General features: G+C 47.2%; 1 protein-coding gene across 2 annotated transcripts in view; it reads left to right on the top strand.

Annotated features, from left to right (window-relative positions):
- The first annotated feature begins 10,128 nt into the window (after positions 1 to 10,128).
- PDE1C (phosphodiesterase 1C) overlaps positions 10,129 to 27,962 on the top strand; it is a 340,725-nt gene continuing 322,891 nt past the window's right edge. The window contains exon 1 of one of the 2 annotated variants that reach the window (XM_083706281.1): positions 10,129 to 10,582. In XM_083706281.1, the coding sequence (XP_083562407.1) occupies positions 10,261 to 10,582 (322 nt within the window). In that variant the 5' untranslated portion in view covers positions 10,129 to 10,260. The remainder of the gene's footprint in view (positions 10,583 to 27,962) is intronic. The other variant, XR_014557038.1, reaches the window with a different exon arrangement.

The raw sequence follows: 27,962 nt of genomic DNA, 5'->3' as shown, positions 1-27,962 counted from the left end.
GTGCAGCTTGTTTCCACCTCCCCCACTCCCACTTATAATAAGGAAGCCCCATTTTTTAATCACCAGCAAAGTGGCATCTCCTGGGATGAAAGGATTCTTTTTTGCCACCTATCATGTTATCTCTCATGATGCTAGTCTGTGTTTCTTCCCTTCGGGAAAAGCCCCAGAGACAGACACTGGAGACATAGATCTGCAAAGGAAAGCAGCACGTCTGTGCTTTGTTTTGTGTCTTAGGCTGAGTGCATTAGCATTGTTTATATGTTCACATAAGGGACAATTCCATTAGCAGTGGAAACTCCCTGTGATGATGTCAATGGGGCCGAGTTGCTTTGGATAACAGCGTGGCAATAGGATAAAGTTTATTCCAATATGGCGAGGGTTGGTGGTGGGGAACGCTTCCCAAAGCACATCTATACTGGCCATGCCTCACACCTGCCTTCTTTGGGTTTGTCTAACAGTGTTTCCCAAACTTGGGTCTCCAGATGATTTTTGGACTACAATTCCCACCATCCCTGACCACTGGTCCTGCTAGCTAGGGATGGTGGGAGTTGTAGTCCAAGAACCCAAGTTTGGGAAACCCTGGTCTAGAACAATGGTCCTCAAAGGGTTTGGCACACCACACTGGTGGGGCAGGAGAGGGTGGCAAGTGTGTCAAGAAGGCTCAAGGACAATCAAAGAAACATTTAAACATTTCAGTGTAGGGTAGCGAGGTATAGTATAGTAACAAAATGATTTTTATCCCCAGAATATGGATCAATAGACAAGAGCACTGGCTATTTTTCTACAGTTCTCCACAACGTATTGTTGTGAACAGGGATTTCCAACTCTGACAAATATGAAAAATCAGAAAAAGAGGAAGTGCTCTTTGTGTCAATGAGGAAATGAGAGCTGGTTTGTCTCAAATTAGACCTAATATAAATGAGATACAAAAGCAAGCCCAGTCATCTCACTGAGCTTGTATACATTCTTAAGGCACATATCTAAGAGGCTTGTTTATAATTATGTTTTATGTTCTTATGTAGGTGCATTGTTTATGAATGTCCCATGATCATATTATAAAGTCCTTGTGTTTTGTGTTATAAATACCATACATGTTGACTCTAACTAAATTCAATAGGACTTGCTCTTGACAGATTGCAGGAGTTATCCAACATGGTGCCCCCTGTATAGGACAGCATCGTAAGGCTTCAGACCCAAACATGCTAACTCATGCATAAGCCCCCCTCTTGAACACAATGAGACCGAGTTACTTAGGATTGCACTGTTAATATGGCAGAAAAGGGCACGGATGCTAAAGAGAGTTGCATGGATAGCTATAACTGCTACATTTTTGTTATGGAAATTTCCACAGCACTTATGCTACCCAGGAAAAACAGATGTAATGCGTAAGTGAATAAATAATATGCATTTATATTAGCCATCGCACATCAGCCAGCCAACCTAATACATATACACAGCATTGCATGTTGGCGTAGGCAAGACTGTAATCATATATTTCCCTTCTTGGAAATTACAGAGGTGTGTTCAGTGTTTAATCACATCTCTAGCATAGGCAGTTTCTCCCAAGTCTATTATCAGCCCCTTAGCAGAGATGAAGTGTTGTATTACAGTAATTATGACTTAACATAATCCTCAGATTTTCTATGAAATGCTAGGAAGGTTGCTCCTAGCAGCCCACAAGTGAGACTTTCCTGAATGTTCAGCTTTGCAGGGCGAGCAAAGATCCAGGAAGGCTGAAATTATAAAGCGAAAAGTGTGAGGGTGTTTGTTGCTCCTCAAAAGGGAATAAGAAAATCTGTTTGGTGCCTTTGTCAACTCCACTGAAAGGAGAGGAGGTGAGCCACTCAGTTTAACCCCTTCTAGCACCTCCGGCTTTTTCACAAGCTCTCCTTAATAAAAGACTTGCAACAGACAAGCAGTCCTTGAAGCACAGCAGAGAAATCAGTGGAGTGGTGAACATCATTGTTTGTCTACCCTCTTTTGTGGGAATGTTGAGGATAGTAGGAGAGGATATATTGATTAAATATTATCGTTCCTCCATTACCCTAGTGAGCTACAGTAGTAGTACAGAGTACAGAACACATTCCCTTGTACATAGGAGAAAGCTAGTTGATAGATTCATTAGAACCATTTGAGTTAAACAATCCAGTCTGGCTTGTTCAGATTGGACTGTTCCTGATAAAGCCCCTTTAAGGTAAAGGAAAAGGGACCCAAGACTGTTAAGTCCACTCGAGGACGACTCTGGGGTTGCGGCGCTGATCTCGCTTTACTGGCCAAGGGAGCTGGCGTTTGTCTGCAGACAGCTTCCAGCTCATGTGGCCAGCATGACTAAACTGCTTCTGGCAAACCAGAGCAGCACATGGAAATGCCGTTTACCTTCCCACTGGAGTGATACCTATTTATCTACTTGCAGTTTGACGTGCTTTCGAACTGCTAGGTTGGCAGGAGCTGGGACCAAGCAACAGGAGCTCACCCCATCGCGGGGATTCGAACTGCCGACCTTCTGATTGGCAAGCTCTAGGCTCTGTGGTTTAGACCACAGCACCACCCTTTAGTTCCCTCTTAAGAATAATGAAACAGTCTTCTTTTAGAAAGTAATTATAAGGTTTACTTACATTCAGTTCACAGTGTGATCCTGAAGGAAGGCTTTAGCTTTTAGTTACAGTTACAAAGAAAGGTGTGGGTTTATCCTCTTGTGAGAGATGAGCACATATGCTGCTGGCTGAGAGCTGGTACACAGTAAAAGCATCAAGAAAGTCGAGAGGAATAGCATCAAGAGGAAGAGAGAGCACCAGGAGGAAGATGGCTGCGTGACAAGCCCCTTTATAGGGTCTGTCAGGGTCATACGCAGGGGGAGGTATGAGACCAGGTGAGACAGGAAGTCCTCCTGACTAGAGCAACATTCCCCTGTGTGTCCCTTCTGGGCAAACAGGAAATGCTGTATTTGACTGCTTTTGTGATGTTATATCCCCCACTTTTGGTCCCGAGGCCAAACCCAATGTTACATGAGGTGTTCTGCAGCCACTGAAAAGGGCAGTTGCACTATTTGTTCCTCCTCTGTACCATCTAGACAACTTTACTTGTGTCATGGCTTCATAAGGTTGGGAATAGCGTTCTGTTTTGGTTCTCTCAGTTTCCCATGCTTCCAACCTTAAATTCACTTCTCCAAATCGGCCGCAATTCACAATTTATTTTAAAGAAAAAACCTAATGAAAATTCACCAGCCTCTTAGTGCAATTTTCTCCTGATAAACATATGCAGTTTTGACTAATGCACACATTTTTTTTGCAAGCAATTTCCCTATATAAATTCATTTTTGGAAACGTTGGTTGGAGAATTGCATTGCAAAATTCAAATAAGTACAAATCTTGAAGAATGGCTGTGTTTTGGCATGCATATTGTTTTGGAATTTGATAGATTAAACATAGGCACAGAGTTTAGGGTCTCCTCCTCCATCTCTATGTCATCGTGATGTTAAGTGTTTCCCTATGGGAGGCATCCAGTGATGGCAACAGGGTGTGAAATGCAATACAGTGTAATGTAATGCAATTAAGCAAGTTCTGCTACATGTTATGAAAGGAGATAGGAAGTGAGATACATTTGCTGTTTTCAGCAGCTGTGAATTTCATGTAAATATCAGGCTTGGTCTGCAGGAACTGCTATTATTTGGGACAGGATGTTGGGTGATGTGAGATATGGACCTAATTAAATATATGTATGTATGTTGAACTGTCTTTATACACTGTCTTTGTTCACAGTCAAGTCTGACTGATTGTCATATTTGGTAGTGTCCCCCAATGTCAGGTTGGCCAATGACTTGGTTGCAATGGTGCTTCCTTCCCTCACAGCACATTGCACATCTCATTTATGGGAATTACCATGAGATGTTCATTCTGCAAACAGCTCTGTGCTTGTGGCAGGCTGTGACTTGGGATTGTATCAGTTGACTTGCAGAGATGATCGTGGACGGAAGTGCAACTTCATACGATTTGGGCTCGCCCGCAGAGGCTGATGGACCCTGATAGATTCCGTCAAGCCTTGCGGGACCTTGCTCCCCCTGGCGACTCATTGACTGAGCTTGTTGAGGGCTGGAATATCCAGCTCCTGGCAGCCATCGATGAGATCGCACCTAAGCGCCCTCTGCGACCCGGCAGAAACCGGGCTCCCTGGTTTACCGAGGAGCTTCGGAAATTGAAGCGGGACCTCAGACGGCTAGAGCGAGTACGGCGGGGTGCCCATGACGGAGCCTCAAGAACATCTTATAGGGTTTTTATGAAAACCTATGAGATGGCTGTGAAGGCCGCTAAGAAGTCTTACTTCTCGGCCTCCATTGCATCCGCTAGCTCTCGCCCGGCGCAATTATTTAGTATAATTTGGTCTTTAACGTCCCTTGAAGGACAGCCAAATTTAAATAACAATCTGACACACAGCTGTGAGGCATTTGCGAGCTTTTTTTGCGGAGAAGGTCCTGTTGCTCCGCCATGACCTCCCTGACAATTTGGATACAATAAAGGAACTGGAGGCCCCTCGACTGTCCTCGGGTCCAGTATTGGACCATTTTGACTGGATATCTCCAGCCGATGTGGACAGACTCCTCCAAGCTGGAAAGCCCACCACCTGTCCTCTTGACCCGTGCCCGTCATGGCTGATTAGAGCGTGTCCAGACGAGGTGCGGGCCCCCCTGGGGGATATCATCAATTTGTCCCTTGGCACCGGGATATTCCCAGGGGAATTGAAGGAGGCAGTGGTGCGTCCACTCTTAAAGAAAACATCATTAGATCCCTTAGATCTATCCAATTACCGCCCGGTCTCGAATCTTCCATTCCTGGGTAAGGTGATTGAGAGAGCGGTTGCTGAACAGCTTGGTAGGTTTCTGGATGAAACATCTGCTCTGGATCCATTCCAGTCCGGCTTCCGCGCTGGTCATGGGACCGAGACGGCTCTGGTCGCCCTAACAGATGATCTCCACAGGCAGCTGGATCGAGGCGGGTCGGGGCTGCTGATTCTTCTAGATCTGTCAGCAGCCTTCGACATGGTCGATCACGAACTCCTGGACCACCTCCTTGCCGACGTGGGGATCCAGGGCACAGTCCTTCAATGGCTGCGCTCGTTTCTCTCTGGTCGGGGACAGAGGGTGGCGCTCGGGGGGGAATTGTCATCGCGCCACTCCTTGGTGTGTGGAGTGCCTCAGGGTGCGATTCTCTCCCCGATGCTTTTTAACATCTTTATGCGCCCCCTCGCCCAGCTTGTCCGGAGTTTTGGGCTGGGTTGCCATCAGTATGCTGATGACACCCAACTCTATCTGTTGATGGATGGCCATCCTGACTCAGCCCCAGACACACTGGCGAGATGTCTGGAAGCTGTGGCTGGATGGTTACGTGGGAGCCGGTTGAAGTTAAATCCTTCGAAGACAGAGGTCCTCTGGCTGGGGCGGGGTGATATGGGATTGAGGGGGCAACACCCATCTCTTGCGGGGGTGCAATTAGTGCCAGCACCGTCCGTTAAGAGTTTGGGTGTAATCTTCGATACCTCCCTATCTATGGAGGTGCAGATTACAGCTATAACAAAGGCGGCATTTTTTCATCTCCGCCAAGCTAAGCAGTTGGCCCCTTATCTCTCTCGCCCTGACCTAGCCACTGTGATCCATGTGACGGTCACCTCCAGACTGGATTATTGTAACTCGCTCTACGTGGGGCTGCTGCCCTTGAGACTGACCCAGAAACTCCAGCGGGTGCAGAATGCCGCGGCGAGACTCCTTATGGGGTCTTCACTGCGAGATCACATTCATCCGGTGCTGTACCAGCTGCACTGGCTCCCGGTGGAGTACAGGATCAGGTTTAAGGTGCTGGTTTTAACCTTTAAAGCCCTATACGGCCTAGGACCCTCGTACCTACGGGACCGCCTCTCCTGGTATGCCCCACAGAGAAACCTACGGTCTGCAAATAATAACATCCTCAAGGTCCCAGGCCTCAGAGAGGTTAGGCTGGCCTCAACTAGAGCCAAGGCTTTTTCGGCTGCGGCTCCAATCTGGTGGAACGCTCTGTCACAAGAGACTAGGGCCCTGCGGGACCTGACATCCTTCCGCAGGGCCTGCAAGGCAGAGTTGTTCCACCAGGCCTTTGGTCAGGGCGCAGCCTGACTCCCTCCTCTGGCAACCTGCACAGAATCTTGCTTAATTAGTTGCCATTAATTCGATTTTAATTGATTTTTATAATGAAATATTTTTAGAATGTGTGAATATCTGATAGTTTGATTGTTTGATTGTTGTTAGCCGCCCTGAGCCCGGCTTTGGCTGGGGAGGGCGGGATATAAATAAAATTTATTATTATTATTATTATTATTACTACTAGGAGGCTAGACTCTTTTATTTGCAGAATAAGAGTTGGAAGATGTCCAAACAGAGGGTGGGATTGGGGTGGGCAGATGGAAAGGAACATTCTCTTGACCCCTCCTTCTCTGCCTGTAACTCAGGATAATTATTTGTTCATCTGATGAAATGGTGCGGGAAAATATATGTTACAGTAGACATGCTAGGGGACGCAGGTGGCGCTGTGGGTTAAAGCCTCAGCGCCTAGGACTTCCCGATCGAAAGGTCGGCGGTTCGAATCCCTGCGGCGGGGTGCGCTCCCGCTGCTCAGTCCCAGCGCCTGCCAACCTAGCAGTTCGAAAGCACCTCCGGGTGCAAGTAGATAAATAGGGACCGCTTACCAGCGGGAAGGTAAACGGCGTTTCCGTGTGCGGCTCTGGCTCGCCAGATGCAGCGATGTCACGCTGGCCACGTGACCCGGAAGTGTCTTCGGACAGCGCTGGCCCCTGGCCTCTTAAGTGAGATGGGCGCACAACCCCAGAGTCTGTCAAGACTGGCCCGTACGGGCAGGGGTACCTTTACCTTTACCTTTTAGACATGCTAGTCTTAAAAGTGCCACAAGACTCTGTGGTTGGGTTGCCCATGCTGGTCTTGAACATGGATGAATGTCTAAACTGCCTCCACCGAAAGGTGTTGTGTCAGAGGAAGCATCTGTGGTGTTGGTCTCAAGTGGTAGTTTTGTGCAGGCAAGTCGCTTGTTCATATTGGTGTGTTTGACATACATGCATGTTCAAATCCACTCTGTGGCAGAGACGAGAATGAAGAAACATCAGCAGATGAGCTGATGAGAGAGAGAGAGGAAAAGTAGGTGCATCTTTTAGTTGAGTCAGTGCTTGTTTACAATGTCAGGATACAAATATTGCTACTTGCTTTAGAGATTGCATTGCAGAATAGTTTGCCAATCTCTTTGGTAACTTATTGGTCACTCTGTGTCACTATATGCAACTATTAAATACACTCATGAAAATAACAATTACAGTTTCCCTCTGTCCCTCCCCATAACAATGCCGGCTACATCCAGTTGTACCCTGAATTTTTTCCTGGTTTTGCTTACTCTCAGTTTGCTTCAACCTGCAATTCATATCCCCTCAAACATGTAAACAAACCAGGTCATGAAAATGACTCAGAGGTTTGTTAGCCCCGTATGACAGATTGTATAAACAGGCCCTCATACAGCTGCACACAAATGAATTGTGCATGTGTGTCAGGATGGGATAAGATGGATGTAGATAGAGATTTGTATTTTGCAGTAGCTTGCTCAAAGAAACAATTAATCAAAAGTGACTGCAAGTCTGAAAATGAGCTACACAGACATTTATTTGAAACCTTAATATATCTACATCTCCATTAGGGCTCAGTCCCACAACCTGGGATCTCCATTAGGGCTCAGTCCCACAACCTGTTTGTAGTACTAGATTCTCAGAAATTATAAAGAGTAGAACGTATGCAGAATGTTTACCTCTTAGTTAGCAAATGACCCCAAGCAGCTCCCGTATATGAGGATTGGAGAAAAGGCTTCCCAAGCAGAGGGTAAGAGGCTCACATACTTATATGAGAAGCAAATGGTTGAGTTCAGTTCAGCCATGAAGACCACGCCCTCTGAGGACCATAGTGATCTGGGCCTCTTCTGGCTTCTGCCAAAAATAAATAAAAAATATAAAATGACAACACAAAAAACCAAAATAAGGCAAGAAACATGAGTGAGTGGTTTGATCTGAGAGGGCTTGTTCACCTCAGTCTAAACTTGTGCCATCAGAACCTATATATATATATATCATTAATATTATGGCTATTTTAAATTACTTAATTTGACAGGGAGCAACAATGCAAGTCTTTTACTAAATCACATCTCTCATTTGCCGCTCCAAACTGAGTGTGTGTGCATGCCACAGTTTGGTCCAGTGCAGATAAAAAAAGTTGTGAAACTTACCAAGTGCCAACAATAAATGACAAGAGTCTAAAGTTGAGCTTGACGCACTGGGGGAGGAAGAGGAGTGCGGAGGTAGCGCACCACCCCCGGCAGCGTGATCCTGGTGGGGTGCCATTGGGGCTGCCCCCCTGCCCGCGCTGGGTGCCACACCCCCACAGAAGGCACGCCCCCAGGACGCACACCATGCCCCCGGGATGCACGCAAGACCCGCCCCCGCCTGCTCTCTGCCCCCCAGTGCCAGAGCACGAAGCTCCGCAGCTGGCTTGATAGGTAAAGGTAAAGGTACGCCTGCCAGTATGGGCCAGTCTTGCCAGACTCTGGGGTTGTGCGCCCATCTCACTCAAGAGGCCGGGGGCCAACGCTGTCCGGAGACACTTCCGGGTCACGTGGCCAGCGTGACAAAGCTGCATCTGGTGAGCCAGAGCTGCACACGGAAACGCCGTTTACCTTCCCGCTGGTAAGCGGTCCCTATTTATCTACTTGCACCCGGAGGTGCTTTTGAACTGCTAGGTTGGCAGGTGCTGGGACTGAGCAGCGGGAGCGCACCCCGCCACAGGGATTCGAACCGCCGACCTTTCGATCTGCAAGTCCTAGGCGCTGAGGCTTTAACCCACAGCGCCACCTGCGTCCCAGCTGGCTTGATGCCCTGGCCCAAATGACTTTTCCGCCAACACTTGAAAGAGCGAGGGAGAGGAAGCACGCAGAGGAAGCAAAAAAGTAGACCTGCAGCTTCAAATGGTAAAAAGCAAATCAGCTTGTTATGATTTGCAATAGGAGCCAAGGTCCCTTCATCTCTCCCCATAAAATATTTGAGGGGGCCAACCCCCCGACAAGTCGATGGGCATTGTCATTCAGATACTGTGTGTGCCACATCATGTGATCGATTATGTAGGGTGGGGCTTACCTGCTCATCCCCCAATATTTTATTCAAGTTGGCACCCCTGCACATCACAGCAAGCAGTTACAAAGTCCTATCGACTTAGTGAGATTAAAGGTAAAGGTAAAGGTACAACTGCCCATATGGGCCAGTCTTGCCAGACTCTGGGGTTGTGCGCCCATCTCACTCAAGAGGCCAGGGGCCAGCGCTGTCCGGAGACACTTCCGGGTCACGTGGCCAGCGTGACATCGCTGCTCTGGCGAGCCAGAGCCGCACACGGAAACGCCGTTTACCTTCCCGCTGGTAAGCGGTCCCTATTTATCTACTTGCACCCGGAGGTGCTTTCGAACTGCTAGGTTGGCAGGCGCTGGGACCGAGCAGCGGGAGCGCACCCCGCCGCAGGGATTCGAACCACCGACCTTTCGATCGGCAAGTCCTAGGCGCTGAGGCTTTAACCCACAGCGCCACCTGCGTCCCATAGTGAGATTAGATGCATGGATATCTTATAGACACAGACTATGTATCGACAAATATTATGACATTTGGAAAGCTTTTGTATATAAAAAGTAGGTTATAAATAAATGTATTAGAATAGTAATTTCATTCATATACCTCTGTATTAGACTGGTATGTACAGAATTATAGTGTTTCTATGCACCGTTTGATTTTCATTTTTAAAAAACCTTTTTAGCTGAAATGTTTTCAATAAAATAACAAAATAATAATCAAAACGATTAGACTATGGAGCCGGTAAGCCAGGCGAGGTCTTCTTCTTTTTTTAAAAGAGAAAAATACTTTTCAGATTCTGACTGCAACCCCTTCTTCTGCCGAGCAAGCCAAGTTGGAACAACTTTGTCCACCGGCTCAGCAAGCAGCGCCTCTGAGCGCCGAGGGGGCGGCCCTTTGCGCGCTGGCACCACCAGTGGGACGTCCAAAAGCGCGTGGGGTGTAGCAGCCTGCCGGTTTCCGCGCACTCGCGCGCAAGGCAGAGCTTGGCGCCCGAAGCTGCCCGGAAGAACCCGGGAGTTGCGTTTACCTACCTGCCTTGGCCGCGGGCCCGGGCGCTCAGTTCTTCCCCGCGGAGCCATGGGCTCCATCGCCTCCGCGCTGACGCGCTCGCGCAACGCCGTGGTCCAGGTGCGCTCGGAGCCGTCGGGGGCTCCGCCGGCGGCCGGCAGCAAGCTGCGCGCGCCCCGGAGCAAAGGGGCGAGCAAGGCGGCCACCGCTGCCGCGCCTGCCCGCCGCCCGCCGCCAGCTCCGGGCGCCTGGGAAGGGAGCGACCGGCCGGGCCAGGCGGAGCACAAGGAAGCCCGCCAGGAGCTGTCCGTGGTGCTGAAGCGCCCCGAAGAGGAACAGGGACCGGCCGGGCTGGCCTTGCCCCTCAATCCCCGCCGCTGCCGGAGCGCCTGTGAGTATTTGAAGATTGTGCCTCGCTCCTTCTCTCTCTCTCTCTCTCTCTCTCTCTCTCTCTCTCTCTCTCTTCCTATGCGCCTCTCTCTGCTACCCTCGCGCTTCAATCGGAGCCACTCCACGGACCTCCCCGCTCAGGACTTTTGAATCTGCTCGGCTTTCTGAGTCGGGCAAAACTTGCTTGGAAGTTTAGTTGAGAGAGACAGCGGTAACCGAGATGACTGGGTTGAAACCACTTCAGGCAGAGGAAAGCGCAGCGCTCTCCAACGCTGTGACATGGCAAGCGGCGCCGGCTGAAATCCCTTCCCCCTGTATCAAAGGATAGTTGCATATTTTTAAAAATTGTTTAGCATCTTGTTATTCAAGCAGCCCAGAGTGACACTGTAGCCTCTCAACAGCTCTACGGAGCTAAGTTATAGTTTCAAGGTCCGCTCGCTGCCGAATGGAGGTTTGTATCTGGGTTTGCTGCCCAGCGCTCCGTGGTGTGGCTGTATCTGATGGGTGTCCTTTTGCACGCACTAAAGTGATATATATTTGTTTCTGCAGAGCAATGCAGGGCAGGAGGGTTGGTCCCTGCCCAGAAAATGTGCAGACTGTATCTGGCACAGGGGAGACAGCAGAGGCAGTGCAGGCAGAAGTAAACAATAGGAGGAAACGCGTGCAATAAGCTTTAGTTACAGGAGGGCTTGCATGTTGATTCAACAGTTTTGGCCGTCAGCAGCCTCAGAGCATACCTTCTAGCAGTTTGCAAGCTGAGGCATGAGGATAGGTGACAGTGAAGCTGTGACCTACAGCATGTTCTTCCAGGAAGACCTTCCAATAAAAGTCATAGCTTCACTGTCACCTATCCTCATGCTTCAGTCCCCCAGTCAGAGAATTCATAAGCATACTGTCCTTTGCACTTCAAATACTCGTTCATTTTTTAAATGCTTGATTTAATTTCTTTGGTACCTCTCCCATTCCCATCCCAACCATGGTTGGGTGGAGACAGGATGGTAAGAGACCATGGTTATGTTATGCTGTGTATAAATGAATGTTGCTTGAGCCGTTAGCAAATGACTGCCGTGTGTTTAGGGAAACAATAATTTAAGGGGTGGGAGGAGGGAAAGGATGGGCTTTTAAAAGCCCAAGGTGCTGGCAAGGGCAGAATACAGTTAAGAGTGTACATTGATATGGCAAACAATTAAGAGTCATGTGATTTTGAAAAAGCCCCGCCTTTGAAAAAATGTGCTGCAACTTTTTTCAACCACGGAGGAAGCCAAGAATCCTTTTGCATTGTAAAGAGCAACAGATTCATCACGGCATAAGCTTTTGCAGACTAGAGTTTGCTCCATTAGGTAGATGAAGTGTTATCCTTGACAGGCTACATATGTGTGCAGGGAAAGAGAGAGAGAGAGAGAGAGAGAGAAAGAGAAAGAGAGAGAGAGAGAGAGAGAGAGAGAGAGAGAGAGAGAGAGAGAGAGAGAGAGAGAGAGAGAGAGAGGTCACAGGGAAATGAACATGAACCCTTGGAGAATGCTGGTCTCACATCCAGGTAACCCAGTACAGTAGAACTTTAGGTTAAGTACTTAATTCATTCTGGAGGCCCGTTCTTAACCTGAAACTGTTCTTAACCTGAAGCACCACTTTAGCTAATGGGGCCTCCTGCTGCCACTGTGCCGCCAGAACACAATTTCTGTTCTCATCCTGAAGCAAAGTTCTTAACCCGAGGTGCTATTTCTGGGTTAGCGGAGTCTGTAACCTGAAGCGTATGTAGCCCGAGGTACCACTGTACAAAGAATTAATTGCAGGTAGCTGAGCTGGTCCATTGGAAAAAAATATATATGCCTCAAAGCATTTAGTTGACCACTGTGTGATACAAGATAGTGGATTAGATAGGCTTTGTAGTGATCCTGAAGGGCTTATCTTATCTATTTTGTCAACTTTTATGAAAGCAGATAATGCTACATAGGAATGTGCAAGACTTTGAATGAGTTAATATTGTTGTGATTACAACACATATATTATACTTGTTTCCTTGTATTTCTATCCCAGGGGTCAGCAAACTTTTTCAGCAGGGGACTGGTCCACTGTCCCTCAGACCTTGTGGGGGCCCGGATTATATTTTGAAAAAATAAATAAAAAATGATGCAAGAGCACCACGAGCCCCGGTGGCTGCATACCTGTGTCCTGCGAGTGGCAGGGGCTGGCAGCAGCAGCAGCAGAGGGATGATGAGTGGCGCACGAAAGTGCTCCGGAGAGGGGCTGCTTTAAATCGCCATCGCTCAAGCGCTGCTGTTGCTGGCACCAACAAAGCCCAGCCCCCTTCCTCCTCTAGGCAGGGCGGGGAGAAGCCAGGAGGAGGGAGGGAGGGAGGCGCCGCCGCCGCCGTGTGAGGGAGAGGGAAAGAACATGCGCGTTGGCAATCCACGCGATGATTTCCAGACCATCTGCGGGCCACATCCAGAAGGCAATTGGGCCTGATCTGGCCTGCGGACCTTAGTTTGTCTACCCATGTTCTATCCCATTCTTCCTCCCAATGGGAGCACAGTAATCAGCTCCACACTAGTTTACGTCAAGGTTACCAGATTTTTTTCAATGAATCCGGGGACAGTTTAAATAAATAAATAAATAATAAAAATACTACATGTTCAGCACATTGATGCTGCAGCGATGGCAGTGGCAAAGGGGCGGCCACCGCCTTGACCTCAACCACCATGTTTCCTCTTCCTCTGAGGCTTCTGTCTCCTTTCTCTACGACCCTGGGCAGCCCCTTAGTTGCTGATTCTTTGGTGGTGGGAGAAGTGCATGGGTCAGGCATGGAAGGCAGAGTGCTAGAGCAGCGGCAGTGGCGAGGCTTGGGTAGTGTGATGCCTCTTTTCCCATTGGAGCAGCCCCAATTCCATTCCTACTGGCATGCAAGCAGGAGGGGGGGGGGATCCCTCAGCTGGGAAGGGAGGCTTCCTGTTGCCTAACTGAGAGATCCCTGCTCCCTCCTGCTTGCACGCAAACTCTGATAGGCATCGTGAAGCCTCCCTTCACAGCTGAGAGATCCCTGCCCTGCTCCTGCTTGCACGCAAGTAGGAGTTGGGAGGCTGCTCTGATAGGTAGCATGAAGCCTCCCTTCACAGCTTAGTTGCTAGAGTCAGGGAAGGTGGAGGCAGCCCGGAAGCTGCATCTTAGAGCCCCTGCACCACCATCATATGGGGACTTTCGAGCAGCTCCTGAAGCCAGCCAGAGCCAACTGCTCTGGGCTGCTGAGACTGCCACTGCTGCATTTCCCGGGGACATTAGATGAAATCCGGGGACATTCTGCGGTTGGAATTTGTCCGGGGACTTAATCGCAATTCCGGGGACTGTTCCCGGGAAACGGGGACATCTGGTAACCCTAGTTTATGTGGTCTGTTAGCACCACCAATTGATATGGAGATGCACTTGGGAAGAGAAACAATATGACAGATCCTGTGAAGGCAAGCTGACAGCAGCTCAAAAGCCACTGGAGCTGTAAGCATGATCTTTGCATCCCTTCTCTTTAAATTTTTCTTTTTCTTGACCGCTGCTCCCTTCTCTTGGCTTCAACAACATGGGAGATCCCATAGCTCAATGGTAGAGTGCAAGCTTTGTATTCAAAAGGCGTCAGGTTTGATCCACATTGTATTGTTGTTGTTTAGTCGTTTAGTCGTGTCCGACTCTTCGTGACCCCATGGACCAGAGCACGCCAGGCACTCCTGTCTTCCACTGCCTCCCGCACCTTGGTCAAACTCATGCTGGTAGCTTTGAGAACACTGTCCAAGCATCTCGTCCTCTGTCATCCCCTTCTCCTTGTGCCCTCCATCTTTCCCAACATCAGGGTCTTTTCCAGGGAGTCTTCTCTTCTCATGAGGTGGCCAAAGTATTGGAGCCTCAGCTTCAGGATCTGTCCTTCCAGTGAGCACTCAGGGCTGATTTCCTTCAGAATGGAGAGGTTTGATCTTCTTGCAGTCCATGAGACTCTCAAGAGTCTCCTCCAGCACCATAATTCAAAAGCATATCTCCTGCTAAAAACCATACAGGTAGCAGAGCAAGGAAAGACCATTGGAGAGCAAGAGCCACTCAATGTAGCCAATGCCTGGGTAGATAGACCAACAGTCTGACTCATATAGGGTGTGATATAAAATAATCATCTTGGCAATGAATGCTTTCCTGTCAATTCTCTGCTGTATCCAGCTCACCATTACTATTTTGCACAAATATATTAGAATACATCCTCATGATAATGCAATAAGCTGAATGAATAGAGAAAATGGCAAAAGTTGCACACCATCAGTGCAAAGTTTTCCAGTTCACTAACTAGCAGCTCATCAAAGCCCATTCCACTTATCACAAAGGAAATGCATAATTAGACTAAAATTATTTTAAGACATCAAGAGATGTATACTTCTAAATTGGCCTCTTGAGGGTTTATTTATGGGTGAGGACATGCAGAGCTCATGGAATATACTCATCACTGTTTGGCAAGGTGAGCAGGCTGCAAACATGGAATGCTAGATCTGAACCATTTGAACCTAAGGAAGTGAGTGGTTCTGTGGTCTAAACCACTGAGCCTCTTCGGCTTGCCGATCAGAAGGTTGGCAGTTTGAATCCGGGTGATGGGATGAGCTCCTGTTGCTCCGTCCCAGCTCCTGCTAACCTAGCAGTTTGAAAGCATACCAGTGCAAATAGATAAATAGGTACCACTGCAGCGGGGAAGGTAAATGGTGTTTTCGTGCACACTGGCACTTACCACAGTGTCCTATTGCACCAACAGTGGTTTAGTCATGCTGGCCACATGAGCCGGGAAGCTGTCTGTGGACAAACACCAGCTCCCTCGGCCTGAAAGCGAGATGAGCGCAGCAACCCCAGAGTCGCCTTTGACTGGACTTACCTGTCCAGGGGTCCTTTACCTTTACTCACTCTGGGTCTTCATCTTAATATTTTCCCATCGCCAGCCCAGGCTCTTTTTGTATAACTCCAGATACATTACAAGGGGGAAGGGATTCATTTTTAGAGCAATGCTGAGCTAGTAGGCAGAACATCTTAGAGAACTGTATCCCTCATATTGTCCAGTCTCTTAAAAAACCTAAATAATCATGTCTGAGATATTGGGAGCTTGAAAAAAACCTTTCAAACTGATCAGCTAATGAGGGTAAAAGTGCACTTGTAATTGAACAACATGGGATTTAGAAAGGAAATGCTGTTTTGACAATGGCAAACATGTTTTATTTAGTTGCTGAGGAAGAGAGGGAGGGAGGGAGTTGAAAACTTTGTTCTTAAAACCACACGTATCAATCCATTGAGGGAGGAGGTTCATTCACCTCTCCTCCATTCCCAAATGACTAGCAAGTTCTGTTTAGAAAAATAAAAATAGTATGTTTATATGGTTTGTTAGATGCTAAAGGTAAAGGGTAAAGGGACCCCTGACCATTAGGTCCAGTCGTGACCAACTCTGGGGTTGCGGCGCTCATCTTGCTTTATTGGCCGAGGGAGTCGGCGTACAGCTTCCAGGTCATGTGGCCAGCATGACTAAGCCGCTTCTGGCGAACCAGAGCAGCGCACGGAAACGCTGTTTACCTTCCTGCTGGAGCGGTACCTATTTATCTATTTGCACTTTTGGGGGCGTGCTTTTGAACTGCTAGGTTGGCAGGAGCAGGGACCGAGCAACGGGAGCTCACCCCGTTGCGGGGATTCGAACCACCAACCATCTGATCGGCAAGCCCAAGAGGCTCAGTGGTTTAGCCCACAGCGCCACCCGCATCCCTCTTTGTTAGATGCTAGCCATGCACAAAAGTCAACCCACAGTTAAGTATGCCTTGTTCCGCTTTCACCAGCACAGACTTGTCCTGCACCAGATACTTCTTATGAAGCTCATGCCACAATGTATTCTTACACACCACCTCCAATCTCTGCCAAGCAGCAGCAAGATTCCAGGGGGTTCCAGACACACAACCAGGGTTGTGTGTCTGTTGGAAAATCAAGGCACAGCGGAGCCTGCCTTAGAATTATGTCTTAGAATTATGATTTATTCACACATATTTATACCTGAAGCCTTCTGTGGAGGGGGTGCAGAACATTACACCACATTAGTGTCTCTCATTGCTCTCTTCATAGCTTCAACATGCTTGGGTCCAAACCAGCAACTAGTCATGGCCCCATGTCTCTTGGTAAAGTCTCTTCCAGCCAGTGCCACATGTCCAATTTCCTCCTCCTCGTTCTCACAACACCTTGCCCAAAACCTCTGTGTAAAAGGACAACTTTTCTTTCCTTGTGACATCTCACTTACATTTCTGGGGCAACCTCCCCCTTGGTTACTGGTTGGGACTTTTGTCTTGTAGATGGATTGACGGTGGGTTTATGGCAAGGCCATCATCTCCCTCTGTCCGGCATTAAAACAAGCTCAGCATACTTTAATTATCAAAGCTCTGATTAAACCCCAGAACACGCAATCCTTGTTTTACACAGGGGTTCCGTTCTGGACACCCCCCTAATTGGCAGAGTGCTTATAAGTCTACCATGCTCCCACCCTGCCCCTCTTCATGATGTCTTTTGGGGCTACTTGTGGGTTCGGCGCTGTGCACATGTATGCAATCATACATCGTTTGGATGTGCTTAAATCGGTCATGGCTTGTACCCAAGAATCTAGAGGGAGATATCTGGCACCCAGGGATAACTCTGTCAAATGACTCTTGGCTGTTTCAGCTGTTGAAAAGGACTCCATCATACATTGCTTAGCAAACCAAATAGGAGATTACAGCTATGTCAATAAGAAAAATTGGATGCAGTTAACTGGGAAGGAGGGACGCGGGTGGCGCTGTGGGTTAAACCACAGAGCCTAGGGCTTGCTGATCAGAAGGTCGGCGGTTCAAATCCCCATGATGGGGTGAGCTCCCGTTGCATGCCCCTGCTCCTGCCAACCTAGCAGTTCGAAAGGACGAAGTGCAAGTAGATAAATGGGTACCGCTCTGACGGGAAGGTAAACGGTGTTTCTGTGCGCTGCTCTGGTTTGCCATGCTGGCCACATGACCTGGAAGCTGTACGCTGGCTCCCTTGACCAGTAAAGAGAGATGAGCACCACAAACCCAGAGTCGTCTGCGACTGGACCTAGTAGTCAGGGATCCCTTTACCTTTACTAACTGGGAAGGAAGTTTTGAGATAACTGTAATCAATGCATTTGGACACATCTCTGTGATAGGGCAGGGCAACCAACAAGCACCTGCTTCCATGAATTCAGTTAACTGCTGGGGCTGCTGCAAGGCTGAGGCTACTTTAAGGCCAGTTTGCACACAGTCCTGTTTTTTCCAGCTGAGTGGAATGGCATTAGTAGGAAGTAGCTATGGCGATGTAGTTCTCTTGCCTACTTCCTAGCAACAGCATGGGAGCTGCTTCTCTGTGGCGGCTTCCCTCTCTTACCATTCTGGTTCTTCATAGTTGTCCCGGTGCAAGTCCAGTATGGAGGGAATGGAGGATCCACTTGGGAGGGTTGTGACCACAGGGGAAGAACGTAGGCTACCATCAGGGACCAGTTCAGAGATGGGCCAGTGCTGTACAACCGTGGTTCACCCCACGGAATCCCTCCACTTCTCTGATGGCACGGGAAGCAAACCTGAGAGTGTGACTCCTGGGCTGTGTGACTCACAGGGCACGAATGTTCACAGTGAGGAATTAACTCTTTATTTTCACAACTATGCTTACAAGTTAGGAAGAGGCATGTCCACCAGTCCTATGACTTTCAGCAGTTGCCACAACAGAGAAGCCCCTCCCCTGACCTCGGCTTATGTATGTTCCCCACCCAAGTTGCATGAAAGCAAGCGAAGACTTTGCCTGCATGTCATCTTCTGCTCCAACCCTCTTCTGGTCCTGGGAGACAGTGGAGCAGGAGAGGTGGGGGCAGGAGGAGGAGGTGTTCAGTCCCCGTATGGGGCAGCTGCATATTCCTGCATTTTAGAGGATTCTAGATGATCCTCAAGGGATGCGGGTGGCGCTGTGGGTTAAACCACAGAGCCTAGGACTTTCCAACCAGAAGGTCGGTGGTTCGAATCCCCGCAACGGGGTGAGCTCCCGTGACTCGGTCCCTGCTCCTGCCCACCTAGCAGTTTGAAAGCATGTCAAAGTGCAAGTAGATAAATAGGTACCACTCTAGCGGGAAGGTAAACGGCGTTTCCGTGCGCTGCTCTGGTTCGCCAGAAGCGGCTTAGTCATGCTGGCCACATGAGCCGGAAGCTGTACGCCGGCTTCCTCGGCCAATAAAGCGAGATGAGTACCGCAACCCCAGAGTCGGCCACGACTGGACCTAATGGTCAGGGGTTCCTTTACCTTTACCTTAGATGATCCTCAGGGTCCCTGCTAACTCTACAGTTCCATGATTCTTTGTTTGTGTGCTCCATATCCAACAGCAAAGAAGCCATAAAATACCTTCTTCAGAGCATAGTACTACTTAAAGAGCAGCCCAGGGAGACATCATACTGCTCCTACAGACCTTAGGGATGGGGTGGCACTGTGGTCTAAACCACTGAGCCTCTTGGGCTTGCCGATTAGAAGGTCGGCGGTTCGAATCCCCGTGATGGAGTGAGCTCCCATTGCTCTGTCCTAGCTCCTGCCAACCTAGCAGCTCAAAAGCACGCCAGGGCAAGTAGATAAATAGATACCACTGGGGTGTAAAGGTAAACGGTGTTTCTATGTGCTCTGGTTTCCATCATGATGTTCCAGTGTACCAGAAGCAGTTTAGCCATGCTGGCCACATGGCATGGAAAGCTGTCTGTGGACAAATGCCGGCTCCCTTGGCCTGAAACAAGATGAGTGCTACAACCCCATGGTCATCTTTGACTGGACTTAACCAACCAGGGGTCCTTTACCTTCTTTTTACCTATAGACTTTATCATCAAAGCAGCTGCAATGGTTGTTGCTGTATTTTAATGACGACAAGTTTATTGACAATTGCAATTAAATGTAGGAATTTATTTTGAGGCATAAAGGATTGAACAGCTTTCCCCCTGCTTGCATAATAGAGTAATAATAATGTGCATGAGTGCACATGTCTTTTTTTTGCTGAAGAACTCATCAAACATTTTAAAAGATGGTTCTTTGTTTTGCAAATGCACACAAGATTCAAGTTCTTCAAGGAAGCTTCCATGCTCTGGCCAAGGCGTGCTCACATATTTCTATTTCATGCTCTTTGGCTTTGGTTAGTTGCACAGCAGGCTGCGGCCTTAACTTTAATAGCCCCACACAGAGATCAAATGGAGTGTGCTAGTGCACAGATGGGTATAAAAGACTGTAGGCTGCATTTACAAATGTAGGAATGTGAATGTCATGCCATGATCTCTCAGGAAACAAACCAAGGCAACTGAGACAAAAACTAATCAAGGGGAAACTCTCCAGGGGGTGAGCGTACAAAATGGAAGAAAAGAAAATGTAAGATTTAAACACACACCCTGTGCTAAAAGAGAGAGAGCTGGAAATGTAAACACTATTTAAGAAGTGAATAAGCCATTCTTTGCCAGATTTCCAAAATCCCAAGCAGTCAGAATGAGATTGAAAAAGAATTTTATCCCCCAGCTTGGCCCAAACTGTGTGATAAAAACAAACAAAAACCAGCCACAACTCTGTCCTGATAATACATTGCATATTGATGCAAAGTTGCCTCTTAAATATTGCTTTGGTTATGCTTGAGTCTGAAGATGTTGCAGCGTGTGGCAGAATTCCCTTTGTGATTTTGTGGCTGGGTGGGAAGGGGCGATTAACAGAAGGAGGAACGAAACAGAGTAGTCTAGGGAGGTGTGCATATTGGTAGGACAAAATGGGATTCTCCATGCCTTTTTCAAAAAGGAAAAAGAGCTGCATGGGCCTCTGATCTGCAGCTGCTTTGATTTTAAAATAGGCAGGGGGAGAACCTCAAACATGTGATTCAAAGCTGTATTTAAAGTAATGTCTGGTGACTTGAGGTCATGCACGATGCAGAAGAATTGAAGCTCTTGATGTGGTCCAGTTCTGCACTGCTTTGTATATTTCTGGGGCCCGTTTGCTTGTCACAGCCTCACCATAAGAGTCACTTTTCTGCAGCTTCATTCCATAAATTGGCTGGAACTTTTAAAGTCACCGTAGCTATTTGGGCACAATTTCTTTCTTTTTTTAAAAATAATATTTTTTATTAATTTTAACATATAAATTATAAAATGTACCACAAAACTTATCACTTATACAATCTTTCTGGACTTCCATCAGCACCTCTGATGATCCACCATTTTAACCACTTCTTATGCGTTTCTTAACTTTATATTGCCTTTACATCTCTTAACAAATCATCCTCCCCCTTGTCCATTTTTACAATACTTCTAATAATACTCCTCACAAAACTTCTTGCAACCCTACAAACGTCGTCTGTTCTTCACAATTACTTTTCAAATAGTCCATAAATTTACTCCAGTCTTCCGTGAATTTCTGGTCTCGCTGGTTTCGAATCCTTCCTGTTAGTTTATCTAATTCTGCATAGTCCATTAACTTCATCCTCCATTCTTCAATCGACGGTAACTCTTCTTGCTTCCATTTTTGGGCCAATAATATCCTTGCTGCTGTTATTGCATATAAGAAGAGCTTACATTCCTTTCTATTTATATCACTCCCCACAATGCCCAATAGAAATGCTTCTGGTTTCTTTCAACATTTTTTTCAACTCATTATATATCATCTCCCAGAAGCATTTCACCTTTTTACATTCCCACCACATGTGATAAAAGGTCCCCTCTTTTTCTTTACATTTCCAACATTTATTACCGACTTTATACTGTTATTTCCACTAACTTAACAGGTGTAATATACCATCTATACATCATTTTCATCACATTTTCTTTTAGGGCATTGCATGCAGTAAATTTTAAACCTTCCTTCCATAATTTCACCCAAGCTATTTGGGCACAATTTCAGTGTGAATTTGACAGCCTGATCCCAGCTGGGTGATGAGTTCACGTTACAGATAAAGACCTCAGGCTGTTGACTCTGCCCACATGGTTGTGGGTCTTTAAACATTGCTCCCATGGCACAACTAGGTAGCGTTTGAAAGCTCCCTGACATACGCCTGCCTCCGCAGTCCTCAACCAGGAAAGCCAGCAACTTACTAAGGAAATATAATGCTAAAAGTGTCACCTGCTGCATTTCTGTGGTAGATCTTTGATCCAAATAAAATTCTCTAGGTGTAATAAGTGCTAAAGATGAATAGCCAGATGCTCTGGAAATTATTGGGGATTTTTTGGGATGCAGGAGGCTGGTCTTGGAAATAGCACGGGTCTCTGGGCATAGACTGCATGTACTCATTCCCTGGTGCAATATGGGGTGGTGAACTTGTTGGACTCCAATTTCCATCCCCGCCCTAGCCAGCATGCCTAATGGTCAGGGGTGAAGTTAATGTAGTCTTAGCAACATCTAGAACAGGGTGGTCCAATCCATGGCCCGTGGGCCACATGTAGCCTACAAGGCCATTTTTGGCAGCCCTTGGCAACATTCAAGAAAAAAACATTTTAAAGCCTAAAAAGAGTATTTTTTTCTGACATGCGTTGTTCACAAAAGTGCATACACCTGTTTGTGTATTAAATCTGTTTAAACATTAAATTTGTTAAATCAATTAATTGTGTATGTAATTAGATCTATTGATTGTGTATATATTGAAGACATTGTAAGCACTTTAAATTACAACATGGAGATTTAATTCAGTGTGTGGTCTGCAGGCTCTGTGTTGAAGTATTCTTGTGGCCTAGTCTGTATGAAAAGTTGGACCTCCCTGATCTAGAAGGCACAACACCAACAACTTCTACATTGGGTTTTAGTGTCAGGAGTTCAGCCTACACTTCAGTAGGACCCTGGCAGAGACACATGCCCAACTGGCATGTTCTCGCCCTCCTGGTTGATCGTTCAGGAGCTTCAAAAGCTTTCTTCAGCCCGAACATCACAGCGACCGATGCCAACCGACAACAGCACACTTAGGGATCCGCAGAGTTTGCGCAGTTGCGTAACAGACCTCAGCAACTCAGCATTTTGGCTAATCTACTTTATTTACATATAAACACACACAGAGCATTGCAACATGGCTCCCTACCTCTCAAGCATCAGACAGCAAAGAGAAAAAGAACAAAGGACAATAGTCCCACTTCACGGAACACAGTAACACAAACATCCTGTCTCTGTCACTTCCCACTCTGTAGAGTCAAAACATATACCATCATGTGAAAGACAAAAACCCCATGACTGCAATCGTGGAGCAGGAATTCTAACATTTAGGGGGATTTCCCATTTTCATAGTGTTTAATAGTGTGAAAAGCTGGAACAACTGCTTTCACTTGCAACAACCACTGCATTATTAACACCTTTGAAACATGTTTTGATGGCTGTGTAGAACCCTATTCAAATGGGAACATGGTAACTAGAGGTGATAACAGGGTTGGTACAGTACATGGTTGTGGGGAAGATGATGCTGAGCAGAGCACATGGAAAGCCCATTCGCACCATGTCCTGCATCCCTGTTGCTGGGGAACAAAAGGTTACTAGTAGCTCTTAATATTTGCACAGTACAGTTGACTACCAAGGGTATAATTACACAAGCATCCAACTGTGATTTTGAGAAATGACTCAAAATTATTGTTCCCGGCTACAATTATGTGTTCATTCTACCCCATTTGGTCTCGAAGAGAACCTGATAGTTATTATTAAGTGAATCTGTTAATAGGCAGAGCAAGTCGAAAGCTCAGCTGCAGCTGCTCTGGAGTTGTCAATACGGCAACTGCTAACTTCATCCCCCACTGCTATGCTTCCCAGAGCTCCAGTTCCTTATTCACGGATATTTGCGTGGTTACCTAGAGCTGTATAAATGCGTCATATAAGCATGACTACAGGGAGGAGTGGAGGGTCATGCCTTCGGGCCTCACCCTGCCTGCTGTGCCTTCAGATTATGCATGTGAGCTTCGTACAGCATCCAGATGCACCCATGTGGGCTCTGTCAACACAGTTCAGAGAACACCCCAAAGGCAGGGTCCCCCATTCATGTGAGCAGAGCAGACATTAGACCAAATGTGCAGAAGTTGGGCTATGTGGTTAGCAGGCATGCTTTTGCTGAAAATGCTTCTGGACACAAGCACCAGGTCCATTCGTTATTTAAACGGTCTGTAACTCGAGGTACCCCTGTATAAGAAAGAAAGCTGACTCAACACACAGCCCTGCATTGTCGGCCAGGGTGGGGGGGAGGTGCTGGCCGTCCCACAAAGCCGCCGCACCCCTAAAAGGGGGTAAGCGGACTTATTGTGTCATTATATCACAATTACTTTTTTTTCCTTTTCTTGTTTCATCAATGCACAGAATTGCCACGTGCTCGTTGGCCCAATGCAATTGAGAAATTTGATCCACTCATAGAGACAATTGCATCGAAACTGCTTCTTGCCTTTGTGGCACTGTACCTGCCACTGTGTACGTGCGCATCAGTAATGAACTGAAATCTGAACCCAACCGTCCGTGCAGAGAAGCATGTTGTTATTAGGTAGTTGCAGAAGGAACAACGGAGGATTCCTGAACACGTTGCTTCCACTTTGGAAACAAGACCAGCTGATTCAAAACCTGGGGGGAATCTCTCTTGAAGTCAAACACAGCCTGCGACGTTTACTCTCTAGGTTGGTTGGTTGTGGAAGATAAACAGAATACTCATTCTTTATGCCCAGCTGTGTGTACTGACAGACATGGGCGCAAGAGCGAAGGTACCTCAGCCCCCCTGTTAACACATGTGCTCAGAACATGTGTCTTTGAAGCCTGTTCTTCTGTGTTCTTCAGGGAGCAAACCCTTCAGGAACCTAGTGCCTGGAGGGAAATGAGTTGGTTGCTAGGGGAACCTCTTTCGTCCGAGAGCTCTGGAGCTGTTCTGTCGGAAGACGGGTTACCGTCTGTCTCGTACACCTGGCCTGGAAACATGCACGTTTCACCAAATACACGGAAGAAGAGTGTGTATCGAGATGAGAACTTTGATCTGAATAGTGAAGTGCCCTTGTATAGTTCCCCAAAAGGAAAAGGATTCTTAGATCTGAATTTTTATAGAAATTGGGACTTAATGATAAAGTGAACAAAAGGCAAATTCTGTGGGATAACCAGCCTCAGAGAGCCAACATGCTTAAATCTAATCAGTGCAGGGAGGGGTTAATACCATAGAGTAAGTTGCCTGCCAGGCTTTCTTTGGTCACTCACCCTCACCTTAGGAGGAAGGTATTCAAGCCTATTGTTGTACCTGAGAAACTCTACCAGAGAAGCTCAGCATGTGAAGAGGCTAGGCAGGTTGCTGCAGCTTAGCGGCATGGCTCTTACAACCCATTCTTGTGTTCCTGTACCAATAATTTAGAAACTTCCACAACTGTCACTAAGCCAAGTTTTACTGCCTGTGTTTTCTGATTACTGTATGGAAAAGCACATGAACCTGACCTTTAGAGGGTTTGTAAGTAAACCATTTTTAACACACCAAATCTATGGTCTTTTTCTATGCTAGGGGAAATGGGAAACTTTGGAAGCAACTAAGAAAGAGGATATTTTAAAGGTCTAAAAGCCTATATTTCCATGCTTTACTTCAGGCTTCCTCAGCCTCAGCCCTCCAGATGTTTTGAGACTACAATTCTCATCATCCCTGACCACTGGTCCTGCTAGCTAGGGATCATGGGAGTTGTAGGCCAAAAACATCTAGAGGGCCGAGGCTGAGGAAGCCTGCTTTACTTTGTTGCATATTTTATGGTTTTAAATATCTTCCCACCTTGCACTCTTCCCACTTTGGATCAATTCTATGCTTCCAGGTGTCATAAGAAAGCTGCAGAGGTAGTGCAGGATAGTGCTCACCCCAGAAATGATCTTCTTTCAGCTTCTGCCTTCTGGAAGAAGGTACAGGGTTATAAAGACTAGGACTAGCCGTCTGAGAAACAGTTTTTATTCAAATGCGATTTTAGTTTTAAACGCAGTGTAAGGTAGTCTCTGTGGGAGTATATTGTATTTAATTATGGGGTATCAGAGTTATTAGGGGGTTAACCAAGCTGGGATAGCAGGCTTGTTGCTTTTTGAATGACTGATGTAGATTTTTTTCAATTCTGTTTTTCTGTATGGGACAATGAGAGTAAAGATTATTGTATCGTATCTTCTGGTGTTCTCCCCTCAAAGAGTACCTGCCTCAAACCTGGATCTTGGTATCTGGGGAATTTTCTTTTATATGCCTACTTTTTTTCTTGCCACCAACAAATGCCAGGCCAGTTACTAAACTCTGTTCTAGATTAAGGGATGTGGTGAGAGAAGTGGCAGTGAGATGGAGATAGCTGTGTGTGAATCACAGAATTGTAGAGCTGGAAAAGATCCCAAGGGTCATAGCGTTCAACTCCCCTGCAATGCAGAAATCTCAGTGTTAAGTTTTGGGTAGACATAGCAGACAACGCAGCGATTCTTCAAACAGCTCTTGTTTATTCACAGGCCAGAACAGAACTGGACTGAAGGGTTCAGCCAGCCTGCTTATATAGAGCTCCAGAACAACGTAATTGTAACAACTTTCTGTAACTATCCAATCACTAAACGTCACTTTCGATCCCTTATTTGCATATGTGGACCTGAACTATCTACAGTATCCCCCTGCTGGCCCAGGGTCAGAACTTCAGTACATAACACTCAGCTAAAGCCTCCATGACAGGCAACCATCCAACCTCTGCTGAAAAACCTCCAATGAAGGTCCACCACCTTCTGAAGGAGTCTGTTCCACTGTTGAAGAGCTCTTACTGTCAGAATGGGTGAGGGGGAGAAAAGGAAGCATGCAGAGGACAGAGTGGAGGCCAAGAGGTTTGGCCAGAAAGAAAATGGTAGCAGGCCTTTCAAAATCTGCCTGCCTGCACTCCACAAAAACTGAAAGTGTGTGCTCACAAAGTACCGTATTTTTTGCTCTACAAGATTCACTTTTTCTCTCCTAAAAAGTAAGGTGAAATGTGTGTGCGTCTTATGGAGTGAATGTAGGCTGCGCAGCTATCACAGAAGCCAGAACAGCAAGAGGGATTGCTGCTTTCACTGTGTAGTGATCCCTCTTGCTGTTCTGGCTTCTGAGATTCAGAATTATTTTTTTCTTGTTTTCCTCCTCCAAAAACTAGGTGCGTCTTGTGGTCTGGTGTGTCTTATAGAGCGAAAAATACGGTAACTGTTGTTTAGGCTTACCAGACGTCCCCGGTTTCTGGGGACAGTGCCCGGATTTGAAAATCTGTCCCTGGACAAATTCCATCCCTGGAATGTCCCTAGATTTGCAAATCTGTCCCCGGAAAATGTGGCAGCAGCAGCCTCAGCAGCCTCAGCAGCCCAGAGCCAGCCTGGTAGCTCAGTTGGCTCTGGCTGGCTTCAGGAGCTGCTCGCTGCTGCTGCCACTGCCGAAGGTGAACCGGGGACGTCCGACGGGACATATCTCCTGCTCCCTCCCCCCTTGGTTTTAACAGATCGGGGGAGGCTCAGGAGTCACGGGAGGGTGGCTGTTGCCCAGGAGGGGCGCAAGGCGCACTGTTTCTCTGCCAGGCGAGGTGCAAAGCCCTTCTTTCACACCCTGAGAAACATAAATGCACAAAGTTTTTAAAAAACTGCCTGTGATTCCTGAGCCTCCCCTGATCTGTCAAAACAAATGGGGGAGGGGGCTGGAGCTCAGGGAAGGCTTGGGTGTCACGGGGCAGGCGGCACACCATTGCCCAGTTTTTTAAAAACTGTGCATTTATGTTTCACAGGCTGCGAAAGAAGGGCTTTGCACCTTTATACAATATGCATGTGTGCTTGGGCCCAGGGTCTTTGGCCTCACCATCCCCACTACTGACTCCCTGTTGCTACTCAACTTAAAAAAAAAAAAGTGTCCCAAGATTCATTGAAAAAATCTGGTAACCATATTGTTGTTCCTTAATCATAATGCTGACACAAACCTTTTTAATACCCCAGCCACACCAGTCTCCCACTCTTAGTCTCTCCCAGTATAGATCTACACCATGTATTAAAATCACATCAAACACACATTTAAAACACATGGTCCCCCCCCCCCCAGCATGCTGGGAACTGTGGTTTCCCCGTCACAGTGCTACCAGCAACCTTAACAAGCTACCGTTCCCATAATTCCTTGGGAGAAGTCATGTGCTTTAAATGTGTGTTAGGTGTGCTTTAAATGTTTGGTGTGGACCTTGCACCTCTAAAGTGTGAAGCAGCACATGCAACAGAATGTGATGGTACAGTTTCACCATGAGATGGATGACACCACCACAGGCTGGGCTCTAATATTTCTCCTTGTTCTTTTAAACAATTATTCTTGCAGGGATGGTATTTTGTGTTTGTCCAGTTAGGGAGTGTTCAAAAATGGGAGTCTACACCCACGGTCCAGAGGG

This window comes from Podarcis gaigeae (assembly GCF_964106915.1).
Source record: "Podarcis gaigeae genome assembly, chromosome: 12".
Taxonomy (NCBI): Eukaryota; Metazoa; Chordata; class Lepidosauria; order Squamata; family Lacertidae; genus Podarcis; species Podarcis gaigeae.
This window is presented reverse-complemented; position numbering and strand designations above follow the sequence as displayed.